This window comes from Cibotium barometz, chromosome 7 (genome assembly GCF_041138505.1).
Source record: "Cibotium barometz isolate CiBa-2024 chromosome 7, ASM4113850v1, whole genome shotgun sequence".
NCBI lineage: Eukaryota > Viridiplantae > Streptophyta > Polypodiopsida > Cyatheales > Cibotiaceae > Cibotium > Cibotium barometz.
In genome coordinates, this window is record NC_141052.1 from 19,384,247 (window position 1) to 19,406,096 (window position 21,850).

Sequence of the window (21,850 nt, forward strand, 5' to 3'; positions counted from 1 at the left end):
AAATTTGTTATGTTATCTTCGTTTTACAATTTTAACCAAAAATCACCTTCAGAAGAGTGTCATGTCGTCCATTATACATCTTTGACATGTTCAATGGTTTAGCAAACTTTCTATTGAGGGCAATCACCCTTACCTTGTTGATTCCATCCATATATACAAATTCACAAGAGGCCAAAGAAATAAAAAAATTGCTTTTTCATGAAGAGGGTGGATTTGGAGAGTGGTTTTCCACTCTTCTTTTCCCTTTGGTTAATAACCACTTGTAATTTTCTTGTCCTTTGGATAAAAATTGTAACTTTTCATACTTTAGTGTCTCTTCTTTAGTTTTTAAGCTTGACCTTGATGTAAGTACCCTTTGCAAGCTTTTTGGCGAATTCTCCACTTCCCGTGCAAGTATTTTGAATTTGTAGAAAAGCCTTCAAATTTTCTCCAAGTTAATAACCTTTCGAAAAAAATCAATTTCTATCTTTTTTTTCAAGTCTCCATGACCCAAATTCAATACTTGAATTTGTCATGCTCTAATACCACTATTACAAGACCTTTGGTACATGGAGATTTGAATATACCACAAATTGATAAATATAGAAAATAAACCATAAACACTCTAGCATAACTCAAGAGCATAAAAATCAAAGAATACAAGATTGGCTACAATCTGGCTACAATCTCCCCCCCCCCCCCCCCCCCCCCGGTGGACGTGTGTGGATCCTCTTCCACACGTGATATTTAAATCATATTTCATAAATTTAGCCCTTGGAGCCATAAATAGCATAGCTTTTCCAAAATTGGGCTTTTACAAAGTTGAACCATAGTCCAAAGCTTTTAAAGTATCTCATCAAAATAAACCTTGCCCAACATATGTACAATGGGAAAAACTATACAAAATTAATTATTTTGCACACATGTGCATGGCTTGATAATTCCGTCCAATGTCCACCTTTGTTGTCCCGAACTTATGATTCATAATAAAACATAGTCCATAATGTTAGACCAAAATTACTTTGGAATCACTCAAAAGTAATACTAACAAGTGGAAATCATTATCTAGATTCACTACCATGCTTCACACATACACCATGCATCAACATAATTAATTGAATTCACTCCTACATTGGATTCACTCATAATGTCTTCATATAATTAATTGGATTCACTCACAATGTCTTCACATACGTCGCACGTGTTCACAGAGTTGATCGGATTCACTCACAATCAAACTCACACCACACGTCTCACACATTACCGTTGATCAGATTTACTCATAATCAACTTAGCTTGGCCATGTCTCACACGTGTTACCGTTGATCGGATTCACTCACAATCAACTTAGCCCAAAATATTATTTTCACTTATTGGGTCACCCAAGAATTAATAAATTAATTACCGTAACAACTTAGGGCCTTGAAAGGCTCTTTCCTCTACTAAAGCTTGGTGTGGTTCTTCTACTGGATGCAAAATATTGCACCTTCTACTTGATTTCGAAATCCAAGGCAAGGAATGCTTACATTGTACAGAGATCCTGAGCTGTGTGCTTGGTGTAATCCTCCTCCTTTGAGATGACGTACACAAAATAGTCATGCCTTGCCATTCCTAAGCCATAATAAGTTCATCCAAACTTTTAAATGAATATGAATGCAACAAGAAGAAAGCCTCCAACAAACCCATGGAGAGCAGATGAAGAAAGAAAACAAGCTCAATGTGCCTTTGTGTGGAGCATCTACCATATTAGGCTTCCTAGACAAAGAGAGCCTTAGCATGATCCACCTTCTACCATATGCTACAGCTACTTCATTGATAGGGAGAGAGAGCATGATCCACCTTCATTCAACATGGCATAGATGTGTCCCCCATGATGTGCATCCCAACCCATGCTACAGCTGCTTGACAGATAATGGGAAAGAACACGACCCACCTTCATGCAGCTTGGCGTAGATGCGTCCCCCATGATGGTCTTCCCAACCAAGTTAGGATGCCTCTCAAACCTTGGCCACTAACATGTTTGCAGTCGTCCTTTTCCACAGCTGCCTGGGGATGGTCGCCATCTATTTGAACTTTGATATCGCTGTGTATATTATCCTTCACAACAGCAAAATTTGCAAGGTCAGCCAGTTCCTGCACCGCCTCAACCACATAGTCAAGCCTGAGTGCAACCTCCATTAACAATGTTGCAAATGTTCCAAAAGAGAGGGCACTTGAGCTCTCCAATACCCTCACTCTCTGCTCAAAGATTGATTCCTTTGAGAAATCGAAGGCATCCATAAGTCTTGACGGCCAAGTGTGCAGCCGCTTGACACATCTTCCTGCAGGGGAATCAGTGGACTCCCTATGTGGATAAGCAATCCCGAATTTGTTAGCTGACCGAGCTTGCGTGGGATTGCCAGAAATCTCATCATCGTCCGACCTTGTGATCTCGGGGATCACACTGACAGCCATGTTATCCACACTGTCTTCCAGAATTCCTGTTTCTTGCCGGACAAGCAGATAGGAGTGTAAGTACAGACTCTGCTGCAATCGATCAACCGCACGTTGAACACCATGCAAAGTTGTTGCGGGGTCTCCTTTAAGCATGGATTCCACTTGCCTTCCTAGCTTCCTCAAGACAAGGGCGCTTTCTACACTCACTTCACGAAGTTCCTTTTCAAAAAGCTTGCGAACCTCTACAGGTGCCTGCCGCCAAAACACAAGTCGATCATCATGATCAGTGGAGGACCGACCTCTGCATTGGTATTTGAAAAAAGAAGAAAAAAAAGAGCCTTAAAAGCCCCTCTCTCTCTCTCTCTCTCTCTCTCTCTCTCTCCAGGCGACAGCGCTTGCAACGAGACCAGCTTACACCATCCAACATATCCGAACTAAAAGGTATAGTGAGGATTCTAAGAAATGATCTAATTGCTACACTAGATGGAAGGTGATGGGGCACCGTTGAAACATTATCTGATTTACAAATAAGCCACAGCTAGTTCAAGATGTGGAAGTGGATCTAGGGCCAAATGCTCACGAGGGCCATGTTCAGGTTTCTACTTTCCCCTAGAAGAGCATGCTTCCATGTAAAGCAGTCTTCCATGCCCACCGTCTTAAGCCATCGTTTTACTCCGTTCCATAGAGTTTGCGTGTGGGGACAGGCCTAGGAAAGATGAAAAGCTGAGAATCACGAGTCCATTTAGCTAACTTATTACGGGTGGCTAGCTTCTGATGTAGCTCCCTCCATAAAAAGATGTTTGACCATAAGACATGGCATGGCCTTTCACACTTCAGCGGTATGGCGAGACCATTTTATGTCGAATCCTAAGTGCCCTAGTGTTGAGAAAGATGCTCTACCTAGTTGGTGTGACTTGTTGGTAGATCCGCTCCTTTCATCGTGGTCAATGAACGGACCTCCAGTTTACCAGCTAGTTTGAGAAATTCAAGGAGGCTGTTGTGGGCCATGCTGGTGGGAGAGGCGCAGCTACTTGAAGGATTACCGGCTGTACAGTTGGGTTCAACTCATACTGTAAAGTGATGTCATCCCAATCACGCCACTAGGCAATACGTGCATCATCCCACAGATCCTACCACATGCATACTCCTCGATTGTGTAACTTGCGAGCGTGTCGCATTTGCAGCACATGAGGCTTTCCCTCATTTGCATTGCATAGCCACTAGACACTTTCCCCAAGGGATCCAACGCCACTATTTGTGTCCGACCCATTGAAGAGAGGAGAGAATTTCCGTCCACCTAAAGACCGGACCATAGAGTAAGGGAGATGCTTTAATCTTACATTTTACTCTTGTGGCTATGCGATGTCTCCTTATTAGACCCAACCACTCTCCTAGAAGACCCTTAGCGTGTTGTAGGAAGGAATCTAGTTATTACTCCTCAGAGGTAGCCTCGATCCTCTACAACCACTTAAGTGTGAGGGCTTTAGCATGTAGGGCCAGGCCAATATCCCAGGCCCCCCTATTTGCCTAGGGGCACAGACTTGATCCCATAAGATTGCATGCCAGCTCCTCTTCTTCGATTTACCCCATAAGAAGTCTATGAATAGCTTCTCTGCTTTATTCCAGTCAATGCAGTTGAATGTGCATATACGAATGCTATGTGAACACCGTGTATGAAGTGCAAATATGTTTGAGGATCACCAACCTCCCTGTAAATGAGAGCTAGGTTTTGTCCCAGTAGGCCATCTTTCCTTGAAGCTAGCAATAAAGCCAATTAAATCTCTGCTTGTTGCTTAAATCAGTTCCTAAGGGGTATCTTAGCAACCTGAGAGGTGCGCCATGGGAAATCCACTTAAAACCATATTTAAGGTCTGTTCATGATCACCTCGATCCAATAGGGTTTCTACTTTTGTAGTACTATTAATAGACCCAGATAATTGATAGAACTTGTTAATTATCAACTACCTGCAAGAAAGCATCTATAATAGACTCTTAATAAGCAAGTATAGAGCTAAATTGTCATTACCAAAAACTTGAGTGGTCATCTCTTAGTAAGTTTTTGGGAACGGGAGGCCTTTAAGAAGCCCTTGTTCTTAGAAATACCACACATTGCAAGTAGGGGTTCTATTACCACCAAGAATAGTAGGGGTGCAAGAGGATATCCCTGACAGACCGATCGCTGTAGTGAGAATTCCCGAGCTCTGCAACCCCATTAATAATGACCTCTAAGTTTGCATTCCCAAGCTCGGCTATGACCATTTGTATCAAAGTACTTCCAAAACCCATTCTGTTGAGAGAACTGCCAACATAAATTCCCACTTGACCCTATCGTATGCTTTATCTAGATCCAAGTTAAGAAGCATGTAGGGTTTGTAAAGGGCAAGAGCATAATCAATCCCACATTGTATCTTGAGTATGAGCGTGTCCTCATAGATATGTCTACCATGTACAAACCCAAACTGATTTGGGTCCACCACTCTTGGTGGGATGTATTTTATACAAAGTGCAATGGCCTTAATGAATATTTTGCATAAAGTGTTAAGCATGGTAAGGCGCCATTCCCCAACCCTAGTGACGATTTGCTTTCTTTGGGATCAGTTTGATGTGTCCCTTGGTGGCTTCCAAGGTGAGCTCACCAATGTGGCACACAGAGTTGATCATGGAGCACATATCTGGACTAAGTAGGGGGCAAAAGTGCTAGAGGAATTTAATGGGAAGTCGTTGGGCCCTGGGGTCTTGTTCTGTACCCATCTTACCAGTAGAAAATGTGAGTTTCATCTACTGAAAGCTCTACTCAGCAGCACAGGGATAGAGGGGCTCTCCACCTTTCTATTGATTCATGCAAGGAAGCTATCCACCCGCTCAGTGTATCCACTGTCCACCAAAGAGGCAGAGCCGCTAAATCAAGAAGAGGTGTGTAGTGAACTATGCAACAATCTCCCTATCGTCTTTTGTTACAAAGTTATACACCAGATGTAGCTTATTGATTCTCTCCTAATGATACTTCTCTTTCACTTATCGAAAAAAGAAGCGGATAGGAGCATTCCCTTTAGAAAGCCATTGATACAGGCAGCACGGACTCTTAGTGCATACTCTTTCACTTGGGCCCGATCATGCAGGTATGTGTCCACATTGCTAACCAGCGTAGTGATAATGGGGTTTGGCCCTTCTTGTTGTATTATCTACACCAACATTTCCCTCAGGCCCTCTGCAGGTCATGCAATACATCTTCCTCTCTTGGGATTTTTCTTGGCCAAATTTCTTGCATAAATTGGAGGCATAACATATGCATATGTCCCAACATTCAATGGGAGACCCACCATGTGCCCCAACATTCAATTGGAGACCCACCATCTATCCTAGCATTCAATGGGAGACCCACCATGGGCCTTTTTGGCACCCCATGCATCCACAATCCTTGAATCAAAGTTCTCCTTCAAGGTGAGAGATATTCAACTTGAACGGGGGAGGGCTGGAGCCTCGAGGTGGAAGGTCACACAAGGAAAAATAAAGAATACTGGGTACATATGATTAGAGTAGCCTTGGGCTGCGAATGGCCCAAGGCGGTGCCACCCACACCATCCGCCTTTATAAACATACCTTGATCAAAACTAGCCACCCTCTAGTCTCTACCAATCTACTTATTGGACCATGTGTAAGTGCTCAACTCACACATCTGTTTAGTATCTACCACACACCTATTTTGTATCTACCAACACTAACTTTTAGGCAAGCATCCATTTCTATTCGGCTCATGTCTGACCTAGGATGGGAGCGATCCTCCAAGCAACTCTATCATGTTAAGGTCCCCAACCATAATAGCCTCCTACCCCTCTAAGATCACACTCAAGTGGTCCTAGAGAGCCACTCTTTGAGAGGAATGAGAGGGGGCATTGACTGAGAAGATAATTAGGGTGATGGATGAATTTCTTACCTTGAAGACAAGAGCATAACCATTTTTTTGGTTATGCTACTCCATGCATCTCCATCTAGCCCTTAGCAAGATGGCCAGATCGGTTTCAGGGAACGTTAATGAAGAAATAAGTTTCACCCTTCTCGAGATTAACTTTTGGTAGCCAAATTCATGTTTTTAGTAGACCATCAAGTGCTTCTCTACTTGGTTGTGAAAATATAAGAAGTCAGCTTGCCATGGATAGTTTTTGAGTGAAAAGTTGGATCCCCCCTTAAGTATAAAACTAGAATGAACCTCTCTTGATCATCATCATCAACCAAGTGTGATTTTTCATCTCGCCGCCTTTTGACCGTACTGCCGTACTGCTACCTTCTATTGTACGACTACTCTCATCAAATGGACTGTATGAAATTATCCATCTACCGCTATTCTGTGTTGGCAGGATTGACCACCACCTACTATTTGTGCCGCCTAGCTGCTGTGCATCTCCGCCGATGACTATGCCCTTGCATGTGCCTCATCATCATCCTGAGATGTGTGACTGGTTGATCTATGTAGACGGGTTGTCGTTATGCCTTGTACAATATTCTTGGGTTGTTTCTACTCCGGTTTTGGCGTGGCAAACCTCTGCTGAACATTATATGCTTCATCATCTACACGTATCACTTATGTACAATATTCTTGGGTTGTTTCTACTCCGGTTTTGGCGTGGCAAACCTCTGCTGAACATTATATGCTTCATTATCTACACGTATCACTTATGTACATGGTCTACAAGCTTGGGGTATGTTGAATTTGGTACTATCTAGGTGAGAGATCTTGTGGGCCATCCTTGTGCTATGCTTGGCAAATAGGATCTTGTGCCTCAACATCCACTTTGACATTGGTTTCTACATTGCCATATTTGTTTGCTTTTGTATTATTGATGTATTGATCCTGGCATGGAAGCCCACGGATTGTTCCTGAATAAATTCTTGAAAGGGGGCGCGGGTTGTTCCCCGCTTAGTGAGTGTGTGTGGTGTGGAAGGTTTTCTCTTTCCCTCTCATTATCTTCTCTCTCTCTCTCTCTCTCTCTCTCTCTCTCTCTCTCTCTCTCTCTCTCTCTCTCTAATTTTTTATCTCTTGGTGGGATACATGGTGGAATATGTCATAGCATGCCCTACTGGGCTTACAGTGGTATTAGAGCAGGATTTCTCTTGAGAAATCTTTCTTGGGGTGGCAGAGCCATGTCTAAAGTAGTAGAGGGCAACCAAGGGCCTAATGAAGTGAACACCTATGAGGCCGATCTAGGATTTCAAGAAGCAAATAGCTATGATGGTGGCAACTAGGGTCGTCAATACATTATTCATGAGACCGTTGGCTAAAGCCTTTGTGCCGAAGGAATCATTATTGCAGAAGGATCTAGAGCCACTAGGTCTTCTACTCATGGATGAGATAGGGAGGCTATTCCTAGGCCTACTCTCTCAGATGCAACCTCTTCGGGACAATCAAGATAAGGAAGGAAAAGGAGCTCATAAAAACTGGCAAATTGAACTTCAAGCAAGGAGAGAAGAGTATCAAGTTCAATGTTTTCTATGTGGTAAGTGAGATACACAAAAAGATTCATCTTTTGTTAAGCAATTTGACATTGCTTTTGGAGGATAGGAATTCTCCGAAAAGTCCAAGCTTCAGATGGTTCGCATGCACTTAAAGGATGCCGCCTTGAATTGGTGGCTAAAGATGGTACAAGAAGGAATTGAATCAAAGACATGGACCGACTTCATGATTATGTTCAACAAGAAGTTTCTACCTCACTACCTTTGAAGTAGACATGCAAAAAGAGTTGGTGCGAAGGTGGCAACTTATCTTAACAACTTTTCAGCTATTTCATTGAAGTTTACTTCTCATTAACCCTATTCCACCACTAATGGAAATGCATAAGTTTGTGAATGAACTTCAACCTAAGCTTATGCAATCAATGTATATGGCTGGCCTAAAAACTTTGGAGGAAGCCTAAGACAAATCTTTGCAAGCTAAGGCTTTGTGCATGCCTTGGATGGTGGGCAAGACAAAGAATGATAACCAAGATCCACCTCAAAAGAAGAATTTAAAGATGGATTACAATCGAGAACTGAGCATCAAGAGAATAAGGATAGGAGTGGGAACAAACCTCCACACTTTCCAACGAAATTATCCCACAAGAATCTTGAAGAACATATTAAGGAAGCGAAGTGTTTTCAATGTGGAAAGAAGGGACACATGGCTGTAAAATATCATGTCAAGCCAAAACAAGAAGCTAACCTACCTCAAACCAATGCATTACCAGAGTACGTTCAACATCAGGATGATACACCACCTTAAAGAAGGCAACTTTTCAAGGTTTGGGGCAAAGTGGTGAACCAACCATTGCTTATTCATTTTGATAACGGTGCTATTCATCACTATGTCCGTCCTCGAGTGGCGGAAGCTTTGAAACTTCCTCTAGAAAGGTTTTGAGCTCCTATTTATTGATATGCCACTTTCAAGGGAATGTCAACGGAATTGACCCCTATCTTAGGAAAGCTTCATTTACAGATTGGGGATTATGTGGATCATGAAAATTTTGTTGTTGGTAAGATTGGACATTGTGATGTAATTTTGGGTATGCCTTGCCATAAGAAGATTGATCCAACCATTGATTGGGTTGGAAACAAGATTAGATTTCCTTTTAAAGGCAATAATGTAACTTTTGATGTAGGAGTTGAGGGGAACTCCATTCCTCCCATTAGTCATGTATAGGTTCCTAAAGTAATAAATCAATCTGTTTCCTCATACTTGATTTATGTCAGGGATCCTAAGGAATTCGAGAGTGAGGAATCACTCCCAACTCTTGATCATGAAAGGAAAGATTTCCTAAATAAGTATGAAGATTGTTTTGCAGATTCTCTACCAGGAGATTTACCTCCAGAGAGACCGGAAGATCATTAGATTGACATCATGCCAGGAAGTTCACCTCCTAACTGACCTCCTTATCATGTGACTCAGGAACAACATGAGGAGATTATGAAGCATGTGAATGAGTTATTGAAGAAGGGTTTGATTTGACCTAGTTCATCACCCTTTTGTTTTCCAATTTTATTGGTTCAGAAAAAGGATAGTTCTTGGTGTATGTGCATTGATTACAGGGTTCTTAATAAGATAATTGTGAAGAACAGGTTTCCTATTCCTAGGATTGATGACATGTTAGAAAAATTGGTGGAGCCACCATCTGTGATGCCTTTTGGCCTTGCCGATGCCCTGGCTACCTTTAACCAAAGGATAGAAAGAAACTTTTGACCACATAAGAAGTTTGCTGCTACTTCCTTTGATGATATTATTGTACATTCTAAAAATGAGGAAGTCAATCAAAAGCAATTGGATATTGTGTTTCTAGAAATGTGGAAGCACAAGTTGTTTGTGAATGGCAAGAAGAGTGAGTTTTTTTGTCAGAAATTCATTATTTGGGCCATATAGTGTCCAAGAAAGGGGTCAAGATGGATCCAGACAAGGTCAAGGCTATTATGGAATGGCCAGAGTTAACTAGTGTGCATGTAGTTCGAAGTTTCCTTGGCTTATGTTGTTATTACAGGAAGTTCATCAGAGGAAGTTCATCAAGTGGCTTACAGTGGTGGCTAGTCCATTGCATGATTTGACAAAGAAAGCCATGGGATTTTGGTGGACCAAAGTTGAAAAAGAATCCTTTGAAGCATTGATTTTTTATGCTAGAAAAGGACCAGTGTTGATTATTCCAGATTTGTGAAAGCCTTTTGTGGTTAAATGTACCTGTGCCATGCATGCATCGTCTTTTAATGCATAATGGAAAAGCGTAGCTTTTAAATTGCAAGTCATGGCCTATGTTTTTTGTGGAATGCTTATCTTTTGTAATGGTCTTTGTTATCCAAACCATATCCTAGCTGTAATATCTATCCTCGTTGTAATATCTATCCTCACTGTAATATCTGAAATGTTTTGATGGATTTTGGCATTTAAACAGTTTTGTATCCTGGTCTTCTAAGGTGGTCTTAGCATCTAAACAGTTCTGTATCTTGGTTTTCTAAGGTGGCCTTAACATCTAATTAATAGTCAATGGGCATTAAGGTCTAATAGGTGGTCTTAACATCTGTTAATAGCTGGGGATTATGGTCTGATTTGGGCATTTTGTTCACTATATTCACATCTACATAATTGGACATTATGTTCTTTCAAGGTTGGACTTGCACATTGTGATAACTTGGGCATTTTGGTCTAATAACTCTGAGGAATTGATATATGGCAGCTTCCCCTCTTCCAATTGCTTCTTCACAAGATTCACACTCCCTGCCATGGTTTCCTCTTCTTGAACTTCAGTTATGCTCACCAGGCTCACTGCAGAGCCTACTAGAACCTGATGGGCTGTGGCATGATCACTCTTGTCGTAATGGGTGCATTGCTTGCAGTGATGTGTCCATTGCTCTTCCTCACTTAATGCTTGTAGCAGACGGGGGGGGGGGGGGGGGGGGGGGGGGGGGGGGGGGGGGGGTCTTCTTGTCGTTGAGCTTGGCTTCCTGAACAGGACACCCCATCAAGTAGGGCACCCATCTAGTAGCCTCTTGGTTTGCAGTGTCCACTACTAGCTTCTTCAAAAAAACCCCATAAAGTAGCAGAGGTGTAATCACGTTGGCTTTCTAATTGCAATTTGAACTGACCCAACTGAGTAGGGATTTCCAGACGATCAATAAAGGGGGGCAAGCATACTAAAAAATCATCTTTGCAGGCCCTCTCATAGCCGTGGTTGACCCGCAAGTTCAGTGGCGATCGCGGGCGTCAAAAGTATCTCCTCTGTTTTTTTTTCAAGTTTAAAAAATAAATAAATTCAAAACAACAAACGTGGGCGGTCCCACACGACCACCTGCAATTTGGGCAGCCGGGCTTTTTGCCCTGCCCACTTGGGTAACCGGTGGGTGGTCCCACACGACCAGGCTCATACACTGCCACTGCGACTGTACTGCTACATCATCATCATGTACTAACTGGTTGTTCTTTGCAGACAGGCTACCATCGTGTTGCCATGCTTCCTTGTGGACTTGATTCGGTCCGTACATCTACTGTATAGCCTTCTTGTGCTGTTTCTGCGCAAAAAAACCTACTGCTGAACATCATATACTTTATCATCTACGGGAAGCTTGGGGTATGTTGGATTTGGTACTAGCCGGCTGAGAGATCATGGTGGGCCATCCTTATAGTGTGCTCTACAATAGGATCTTATGCCTTGACATCAACTTCGATTTCTACATTAGCATATTTGTTTACTTTTGTATTCATTCATGTATTGATCTTGGGTTGCAAGCTCATGGATTGTTCCTAAATAAATTCTTAAAACGGGGCGGAGCCTGTTCCCCGCTTAGTGAGTGTGTGTTGTGCAAAGTTTTATCTCTTTCTCTCTCTACTTTTTTATCTCTTGGATATGTGGTGGAATCTGTCATAGCAGGCCCCGTCGGGGTTACATACCCCCTACTAAAAGGACACCAACCACTATGGGTAGTATGCGAGGTCTAAGCAGTTGACCCATACGAGGCTTTCACTTTTAAGCACATGCCTAAAAGTGGTATCCGGTCTTCAAGCTGGGGACAAGGCTACCATTGCAGCTAGGGACCAACACTCAAGTGGTGTCCCTCTGGGCTGATGACTCCACCAGTACCTAGAAGAAGCCCTTTCCCGTGAGGTGAAAGTGAGCAAGGGTCGGAAAGCAGTTGTAAACCATCTTTTAAAATCTTCTTCCAAGAGTAGGCACCCCGTGAAGTACAAGTAGGTGCCAAAGTAGTAGCCTTCTTCTTGAATTCAAGATAGACTTTGTCCATAGGGAGAGAAACCCTGGCATTAAACACCTTCTTGTTGGTTGGGGTTTGTGGGTCATCTATATGGCATACCTTTATTGCTTTGAGGTCTGCAGGCATCTTGAAGACTTTGCATAGTATTCGCATCCACAGAACCAAAAGATAGGGTGTTAGCATAGGAAAGCGAAAATGTTGAGGTGCCCTCTTAAAAAGAGAAACTGTCACGCTGTCTCACTCAGTCCTTTGCATGATGGTGAATCCACTTGTGTCGGATTCTTTGCATGAGTGAGGGCTAGGTGTCCAGCCTTTTTCTTTAGCTCTAACTCCAATGCAGCGTGTGGCATGCCCAATAAGGACTGTACCTATCCCTACCAGGCTATACGCACCACTAGGTGGTGGCGCTTGAAGGTAACATGGAGTAACTAGCAACACCACTCCTAACCCAGACCAGAACTCGTGCATCACAGTCCAAGCTAAGCGAACACTAATAGTTTACACCATGATTTTGCGAGCTTCATTGAGCTCTCATGAAAGAAGGATGCATCTCTAGTAGGGGTGGGGCTGTATAAATTTACCCCCCCAAATCTTTTACCACCCCAAATCTTTTACCACCCCAATCTATCTTAAGTCTTCATACTTGTCCTCCATAGATTTTAATACTATTATCCTCTCTCTCTCTCTCTCTATGTGATTCACACCCACATATGTACATGATGGATTGAATTTCTTCCACCTAAGTTGACAAGCAACTTTTTCGAAAATACACCATGATTTCACTGGCTCCATTGAGTTTCTATAAAGAAACATGCATCTTTGGTGGGGGCTGGGGCCGTCCTTCAAATATGACAAATAAGCCCCATCGAATCCCCCATCCCAAAAAAAAATCTATCATGGGCCTTCATACTTGGCCTCTATAGATTTTAATACTATTACTCTCTCTCTCTCTCAAACTCTCTCTCTCTCTCTCTCTCTCACACACACACACACACACACACACACACAATGTACCCATGATGGGTTGAATCTCTTCCACCCAAGTAGAAACATAATTTTTCAAAAGTACACCATGATTTCAGTGGCTTTGGTGAGCTCCAACAAAAGAAACATGCATCTTTGATAGGGGGCGGGGTCGGCCTCCTTTGAATAGGATAAATTACCCCCCCCTTCATCTCTCTCTCTCTCTCTCTCTCTCTCTCTCTCTCTCTCACACACACACACACACACACACACACACACACACACACCCATGATAGGTTGAATCTCTTCCAACCAAGTAGGCCTTATCCAATCTTTTTTTAGGTGCTAGTGGTTTCAACAGGATGGCCACCATCGGGTTATGCAAAATAGGGAAAGCTAAAAATTGTCAAAGGTTTTGCCAGGCCTGCTAGCTAGAGCCAACTTGCTCCCCTCCTTCCCTAGATTGGAAGAGAGTAGGGGCAATTCATCCTTGCCCATTGACAATATGCAATAAAAAACCTGCACATATCTTGGCCATGATAGGAAGCTATAACCCAATTGAGTGTGTGCAATAGCTCTACTTTATATACAAATTGATGCTAGGATGCAATATGATGCCACTTTGTTTCTATGTTTATAATCTTAATGATTAATGCAAAATGCATGGCAAAGGAAGAACTCTCATTGCTAATATACAACAAAACCTTGGAAATTGCACTTTATTTTATTGTGACTGCCCTGAAATGATCTAGTTGTAAATCCTCTCCATGGAAGGCATCACAAGATGAAACTCTCCAAGCAAAACAAAAAAGGTAGAAAAAAGCATGGATGGGCCAAAAATTTACTCTAGAGAAGAGGTAATGACAATGATAATGCATGATGCCATGGCAAACATCACAACTAGAAACACAAGATTATGTTGGCTTACTTGTATAGCTGACCACAAGCAGCCATGTAGGGCCACTATAGAGTACGCACAATGCCGCAACACCGCACCAACTTTCACATAAAGGTGCCATGGATACTTGATCATCTTGAATCGACCATGTGGGGGCTCCCAACTGGCAAAGCTAGCCTGCATCATCACAAGAACAACCATACATGACGTTTAAACAAATATTAGAGATATACAATTATGAGTTTTTTTTAGAGAAATACAATTATGACTATCTAAAAAATACATAATGTTTAAAAAAATTTGGGCAAGACAATTATGACTTTCCAAAAAAGTATGTTGGCAATGAGCAGAGAATTACAAGGGAGGGGAGTACCAAGGACTCGTACCAAAGACTCTTCTCTGCTGGCAGGAACGAGGGTGGAATGGTAACTGTTGTAGACAAGGTCATCTCCAGCTAGCCCCATGGAGATCTTGGAGGGGACCCTTGCAAGGGTGGTGCCTCTAAGATACTCATTCACACAAACTGCAGAGGGTATTTGAGTAGTATTAAAACTTAAAACTATATGCTATTTGAAGTGTATTAAAACTTAAAGCTATATGCATATGTGTGTTTGTTTGTTTTATACATCCATGTACATACATATATATATGTGTGTGTGTGTGTAGAGTAATGTGCTAGTGCTAAGTAAAGCCAAGGCCTAAGCCTAGGGGGGCCAATTAAATGAGTTAAAGTTCAAACTTTAAAGCAGTTGAAAGGCGATGCTTCATTTAATACCTTCAAGGGAGTCTGCGACACCGTAGAAGTTCTTTACAATGCATTGATGAAGGTCCTCCCCAGCCCAGCACGGCAGCACAAAAACGTTCACAACAATGCCAATTGATGCCCCCAAGAGAATCACCAGAAAACGTTTTAGAGCTGTGATTAAAGGGTCGTCCCCTCGGTACTCGGTCACCGTTATGAGGCTGAACGTGATGAGGAACGTTCGGAAGCCGTATTCATAAGACTTCATGGTAGGCCAGAGCTTTACGAAGGTCACAACCCCACCTGCTCAGTACGTGAAATCAACTGCTAGTTGAATCGCCCCTCATCACTCTATTTTTTTTTTTTTCAAAATCAGGCAATTGAATTATGAAGTAGAGGGGCAAAATTACATAGGCGTGCCGCGTGGACACTGCACGTGGCCGTGCATGCTGCGAAAATAGCAGATTTACAAAATCGGGTATCCTATGCAGGAGCGACCACTTGGCGCACACCAAGCACGTGGTGGCGTGTGCGCCGCGTGGGAGGGGGGAAGAGGATTGGTCTGCATGACGATTCCTCTTCCTTGATCGGCCTTAGGCCTTGGCTGAAGGTTTCGTCCGCCTGCTCGACCTGTTGCTCCTACCTTCCTTCTTTGCCTCGCCGTCGGCTCCTTCTCACACACTGGCCGAAGGTTGAGGCTCGAAAGGGCTCTTCATCTTGCTGTTTGAACCTTCTTCTCTGACTCGGCCATCACTTCTCCAACCTGAGGGAGGAAGGCGTCCCCTGGTCGACCTGTGCTGCTTCTATCTTGATGGTGGGCTCTCCTGGCGGCGGGAGGGGGAGAGTCCCTTGAAGTCTTGTGGGCTCCTCGACTTTTATTACCGATGGGATCCGATCCTTTGTTGAGCTCCCTTAAGGGACCCCTGGAGTTTCCTCTTGATTCACCAGTATCCTTTCCTCTGTTTCTGCCGGATAAGGTGATTCGTTCTGATCCTTTTCGTTCTTTGCAGATACCTAGGAGGTGCTGAGGCTGGCTTCGATCCCTTGATGATTTGGGGTTATGAGTTCGATGACTCTGGAACTTCGGGGTCATGCTGTTGTGATCTAACCTGGTTTGTCGAGATGCGTAAGCCTCTCCAGAATCCTGGCGGTCAGCCACCGGTGTCCCCGATCTGCCGAAAGGTCACTTTGCCTTAGCTGCCTTTCTACATCTCTTGGATGATTAATGTCTGCATGTCTGTTGAATCCCACTTCTCCTGTGAGGGGAGGGTTGATTTAATTCATCCTTCTGATAGCTTCTATTAAAGCTCTGTCTTTTGAGAGGAATAAAAGAATCTTGTCTCTGATATTTTCAAGTTGAATCATTGTGTAATCTGATTTCCTCTTTTGTAATTTAATCAGAAGCCTCTTCTCTAGCTTGAATAGGGCTTGTGATTGGTTGTTCCAGAATCTGATGCATGTTAAGATCAAGCATTCAGCTAGGGGAGGGCCCTTAATTTCCGGGTTATCAAAAGTGACAGCTAACCTTTGCAGCCATGCATGCCAAATGTACTCGCACCTTATTGTATTCCAAAGAGAAGTAGAACATCCTATATTTTCTCCCAGAATTGTGTGTTTCCAGTTTACTTCTTTCCCCCAGCTTAGAATGACTGCCTGCAACTCTTTGTAGGACTCTGAGATGTGCTTGCAGTGAATGAAAATGTGTAAATCATCCTCGGGAAGGCCACATCTAGAACATTGTTCCGTGGCAATGTTGAACTTGGCTGCCTTACACTGGGTCCAGATGGCTCTATAAGCAACCAGCCATGCAAGGCAAGATTTCTTAGGTTCTATGTGCTGACTCCACAACTCCTTGAGGCACCTGTACCATCTTTTCCTGTCCCAGGCTAAATTCCATCTTCGGTTCAGGGTGACCTGGATAGGGGGGGACTTTTCAAGAAAAGGAATGGGTAGGATGGGTTTGTTTTTAATCCAGTGAAGGGCCAGGACGTTGAATTTGGGGGGACTGCTAAATCTCCAGATATCCTGGGTATTCCATTGGAATGTTCTACTTTGTACTAGATCAAGTTCAGGGGTTCTGCAGTCGTATTTACCTACGAGCTCTGCTCTTGTGAGCCAAGTACCGGTGAGGGGGTTAAATATATCTGACCAAGTAGCAAGTCCTTTCCTATGCAAATTGAGCTCAATCTCATATTAGCAGCCCCTCATCACTCTATTGTTTGAGATTGTTATTTGGGCAATAAATTGTCTCACCTGTGGTAAACACACTCAATCCAATCAGAATTGGTTGCCCTACCCCTTCGCTCATGTTGGCTAATTCGCCCACTGCGACGGCGAGAAGCCCGGCGAGGAGGGTTCCGGCTCCTCGATTCAATCCCTTGCTGACGCTAGCTCCTGCAAAATGCATCGTTTTTTGATCGTAATCACCAACGGCAATCGCCAAAATGTAATAAATTTGAGGAGTAATTATCCTAAGCATATGAGATTACTACCCAAATGAGATGATTTCTAAGAGCGATTAAAAAAAAAGCAACAAATCGCCAATTGAGTTAAATACCTGTGGTGAACTCGAAGACGACCACGACAGTAATGATGGCCCAGATGGCATGGCCGCCCAGCTGCTCGTAGGGGGCTCGCAGGAGCACAAGCATGAAGGCGAGGACCAAGGCCAAGGCCATCTTCAAGGCGTGGATGGTGTTGGCGGGGTATTTAACGACTGCGCCATGCCACACAGACTTACAAAAGGAAGAAGCTAGCGCAGTCGTGGACACAAAGAGATCCTTGAGCCTGCAGCAGCAGGAGGGCTTGCTGTTGGACCCCGTGACGTAGTAGGGCTCGAGCAGAGGGGCGCTAAGCTGGTCGTGGCTGGAGGCCATACTTAACACCTGATCTTCTCAGAGTGCGTGCGATTAGCCTTACTAATATCAGTCTGCGCTTGTTTCGTTTCAAAATCAGGCAATTGAATTATGAAGTAGAGGGGCAAAATTACATAGGCGTGCCGCGTGGACACTGCACGTGGCCGTGCATGCTGCGAAAATAGCAGATTTACAAAATCGGGTATCCTATGCAGGAGCGACCACTTGGCGCACACCAAGCACGTGGTGGCGTGTGCGCCGCGTGGGAGGGGGGAAGAGGATTGGTCTGCATGACGATTCCTCTTCCTTGATCGGCCTTAGGCCTTGGCTGAAGGTTTCGTCCGCCTGCTCGACCTGTTGCTCCTACCTTCCTTCTTTGCCTCGCCGTCGGCTCCTTCTCACACACTGGCCGAAGGTTGAGGCTCGAAAGGGCTCTTCATCTTGCTGTTTGAACCTTCTTCTCTGACTCGGCCATCGCTTCTCTAACCTGAGGGAGGAAGGCGTCCCCTGGTCGACCTGTGCTGCTTCTATCTTGATGGTGGGCTCTCCTGGCGGCGGGAGGGGGAGAGTCCCTTGAAGTCTTGTGGGCTCCTCGACTTTTATTACCGATGGGATCCGATCCTTTGTTGAGCTCCCTTAAGGGACCCCTGGAGTTTCCTCTTGATTCACCAGTATCCTTTCCTCTGTTTCTGCCGGATAAGGTGATTCATTCTGATCCTTTTCGTTCTTTGCAGATACCTAGGAGGTGCTGAGGCTGGCTTCGATCCCTTGATGATTTGGGGTTATGAGTTCGATGACTCTGGAACTTCGGGGTCATGCTGTTGTGATCTAACCTGGTTTGTCGAGATGCGTAAGCCTCTCCAGAATCCTGGCGGTCAGCCACCGGTGTCCCCGATCTGCCGAAAGGTCACTTTGCCTTAGCTGCCTTTCTACATCTCTTGGATGATTAATGTCTGCATGTCTGTTGAATCCCACTTCTCCTGTGAGGGGAGGGTTGATTTAATTCATCCTTCTGATAGCTTCTATTAAAGCTCTGTCTTTTGAGAGGAATAAAAGAATCTTGTCTCTGATATTTTCAAGTTGAATCATTGTGTAATCTGATTTCCTCTTTTGTAATTTAATCAGAAGCCTCTTCTCTAGCTTGAATAGGGCTTGTGATTGGTTGTTCCAGAATCTGATGCATGTTAAGATCAAGCATTCAGCTAGGGGAGGGCCCTTAATTTTCGGGTTATCAAAAGTGACAGCTAACCTTTGCAGCCATGCATGCCAAATGTACTCGCACCTTATTGTATTCCAAAGAGAAGTAGAACATCCTATATTTTCTCCCAGAATTGTGTGTTTCCAGTTTACTTCTTTCCCCCAGCTTAGAATGACTGCCTGCAACTCTTTGTAGGACTCTGAGATGTGCTTGCAGTGAATGAAAATGTGTAAATCATCCTCGGGAAGGCCACATCTAGAACATTGTTCCGTGGCAATGTTGAACTTGGCTGCCTTACACTGGGTCTAATTAGAGATTCTGCTGCCTACTTGATTTGCTCATTGCGCAACGGAGCTGGAGATACTACCACCAATGATGATTGAAGCCATCAACACGGGATTATTTAAAACCCTCCTTGATTCATCATGCACGTGCTCCTTCCAGGAAACTCAGGTGGTTTGGAAGTTGCAAACACGTATACGCAGCTGCCTTGATGTTGAAATCTGCTCATATATATACGCCAAAGCTCTCTAAGTCATGCCAAAGGTCGATTTGAATTTGTGCTTGCTTTCTTTCTTTTCTCATTTGGAGCCCCCTAGTATTAAATGACCCCTATTCTTTTAGCGTGTAGCACGTACCACGGCTTAGGACACGGCTAACTAAAGTTCATAGGAATAAGGATTATTAGCTTATAGAAAACAATGATAACCATATTGTAGCAAACAATATGGAAATAATGATTAATTGGATTAATTAATACCTTGGATATGTTTTCCCTCGCGCCAAATATAAATGTGAATGTTGTCCTTGTCCATGACATCCTTGGGTAGTTTTGCAAGATAAGGGGCATCACTTTTGACGGTTGGGCGTCTTGAAGGTAGCCTGAGGACAAGCATCTCCACAACTCAAAGGTCCAATCTCTCGTGGTTATGTTTGGAATTTAGTGGCATGGTGTTTGGGGCACATTATACATATAGTGGGTATTCAAATGGCACCCCATAATCGCAAATCCAATTTATTTTAGGGATTGTTTCATTGTACAGAAGTTTCAGCATTTACATTTTTCAACTTTCTTTACTATAGTATATGTCACACATAAAATGCTTAATACTTATGTATCCAAAGTCGAATGATCATCCCAATTCATACATGAAAAGAACACATCGCATAGAGCTTAACTTAATTTATTAGGATTTTTGTTTACATATTTACTATTTTTTATAAATATTTTTTCTCCACTTTATATTGTAAAGCAACATGTGATTTTCTATTCAAGATCTTGGCAAATGTGAAGTTCATTATTGAAGGTCCAATGGTGAGAAGTTAGACAAATATGTCTAGAATGTGGCCATATTGTCAAATTGCAATTTTAACAATTAAATTTCTTACGATTTTCTGTAGAAATTTCACTTAGTCTATTAGAGGGTCTCCAAAAGTTTAATAATTTAATTATATAAATTTAATACCACCCTCATTGTATTCCAATTTCTTGTGGATCAAAGTACTTATTATGATGAATTTAACAAAAAAATTGGAGTGAATGTGAGTAAAGGAAGCCCATTTTCTAGCTATTTTAATCAAATTTTCCCTATTTGTCTGCCCAAAGTCTAAAAGGATGCCTATTAAGCTTGGTCTTTCACCAAACCTAGAGAATATGCCATTCGTTAAGCAATTGAGCTATGAAAACATAGTCTTAGTCCTACATTTGCATGCCACATGGAGGAGAGTCCACATTAGCATCTTGCCATCTCATCATGGAGGAGAGTCCACATTAGCATCTTGCCATTTCATCATGCTACCTCCACTTAATCAACAAGGTTGACTCTCTAAAGCCTACATGGCATGCCACATCACATGTATATATGGCATTTCCATGTAATCAAGAATGTCCATGTCATCTTGCCACCTTAGCACAATCAACTTGGTTGACTTCTTGTGCTTACATGGCATGGCACATCATATACATGCACGGCATTGCCACCTCATTTTTTAGCATGAGGAATGCCCACGTGGAGCTTCCATGTCAGCGCCAAAAAAATAAATATTCATTATTAGAAATTTAATAAAAAATTTAAAATAATATAATTTAAAGACTGTCCTTGAAAAAAAGAAAAAAATATGTAAAATTTTTATCAAATAAATATTATTTATTGACTCTAATCTTAATTATCTTTAATTTTATGCATAATCTCTTTTTTCCTACCTCTTAGCATGGTTTACAAAGTCGTAGGAGTAGAAAAAGTAATAGGCAATGGGATCCCCCGATCCACCTTATTCACCATGAGATGAGCAAGCAAGGGCTCATATGGAAGATCGAAGAAGAAGAGATCGTGAGCACAAAGCAAGAGCTCGAGTATTACAATGCACGACAGGTTTGATTGATGAGGCGTCATCTCCTCCCTCCACCCATTCTCCATCTCTTCCCCATGACCCCACTCCACCTCCTTCTCCCCCTTATTCTCCCACAATTCTTTCTCCACACTATTTTGAGCCCTTTGCCACCCCTCCCTTACACCTTTGTTAACCCAGACATACTACCTTGCACAAGAGAGGGAGAGAAGAAGAGAATGAAACCATGCAAGGGTCAATTTGGAGACCTGCATTTAGCCAATCCTAATGAGGGTTAACTCCCCTATGTGAGGCTGCTAGGGGCTCACTCCACCACCACTTGTGTCACCCAAGTGGAGATCCACAAGCTACGTTAACTCCCCTATGTGAGGCTGCTAGGGGCTTACTCCACCACCACTTGTGTCACCCAAGTGGAGATCCACAAGCTACGTAATGAGCAAAGAAGAACGGAGCTATGGAGAGCTCTACCTCCACTCAATGCCAATGTACATGCAAGAGGGATATTGAGAGAAAGACAAGAGAAGGGACATGGGAAGAGAACCTAAACTAACACCATCCACTCCATGCATACACCACAATTAAGCAAGCAAGTATTCATAAACAAAGCATGAAACCACTATAAGGTCTAAAGAGAGAGAGAGAGACAAATGGGATTGTTCCTTTTTCGCATTTCATAAAATCATTTATATACATGAGCTCACTTTTTACAATGG

General features: G+C 43.0%; 1 protein-coding gene across 1 annotated transcript; it reads right to left on the reverse strand.

Annotated features, from left to right (window-relative positions):
• Positions 1-673: 673 nt before the first annotated feature.
• On the reverse strand, positions 674-17,671 carry LOC147636770 (aluminum-activated malate transporter 9-like). The gene is made up of 6 exons (XM_086800300.1): positions 17,293-17,671; positions 16,989-17,129; positions 14,769-15,038; positions 14,380-14,516; positions 14,024-14,170; positions 674-2,667 (listed from the first exon to the last, which is right to left on the reverse strand). The coding sequence occupies exons 1-6, from the start codon at positions 17,609-17,611 to the stop codon at positions 1,915-1,917; spliced, it is 1,767 nt and encodes a 588-aa protein (XP_086656426.1). The 5' UTR covers positions 17,612-17,671; the 3' UTR covers positions 674-1,914.
• Positions 17,672-21,850: the final 4,179 nt, after the last annotated feature.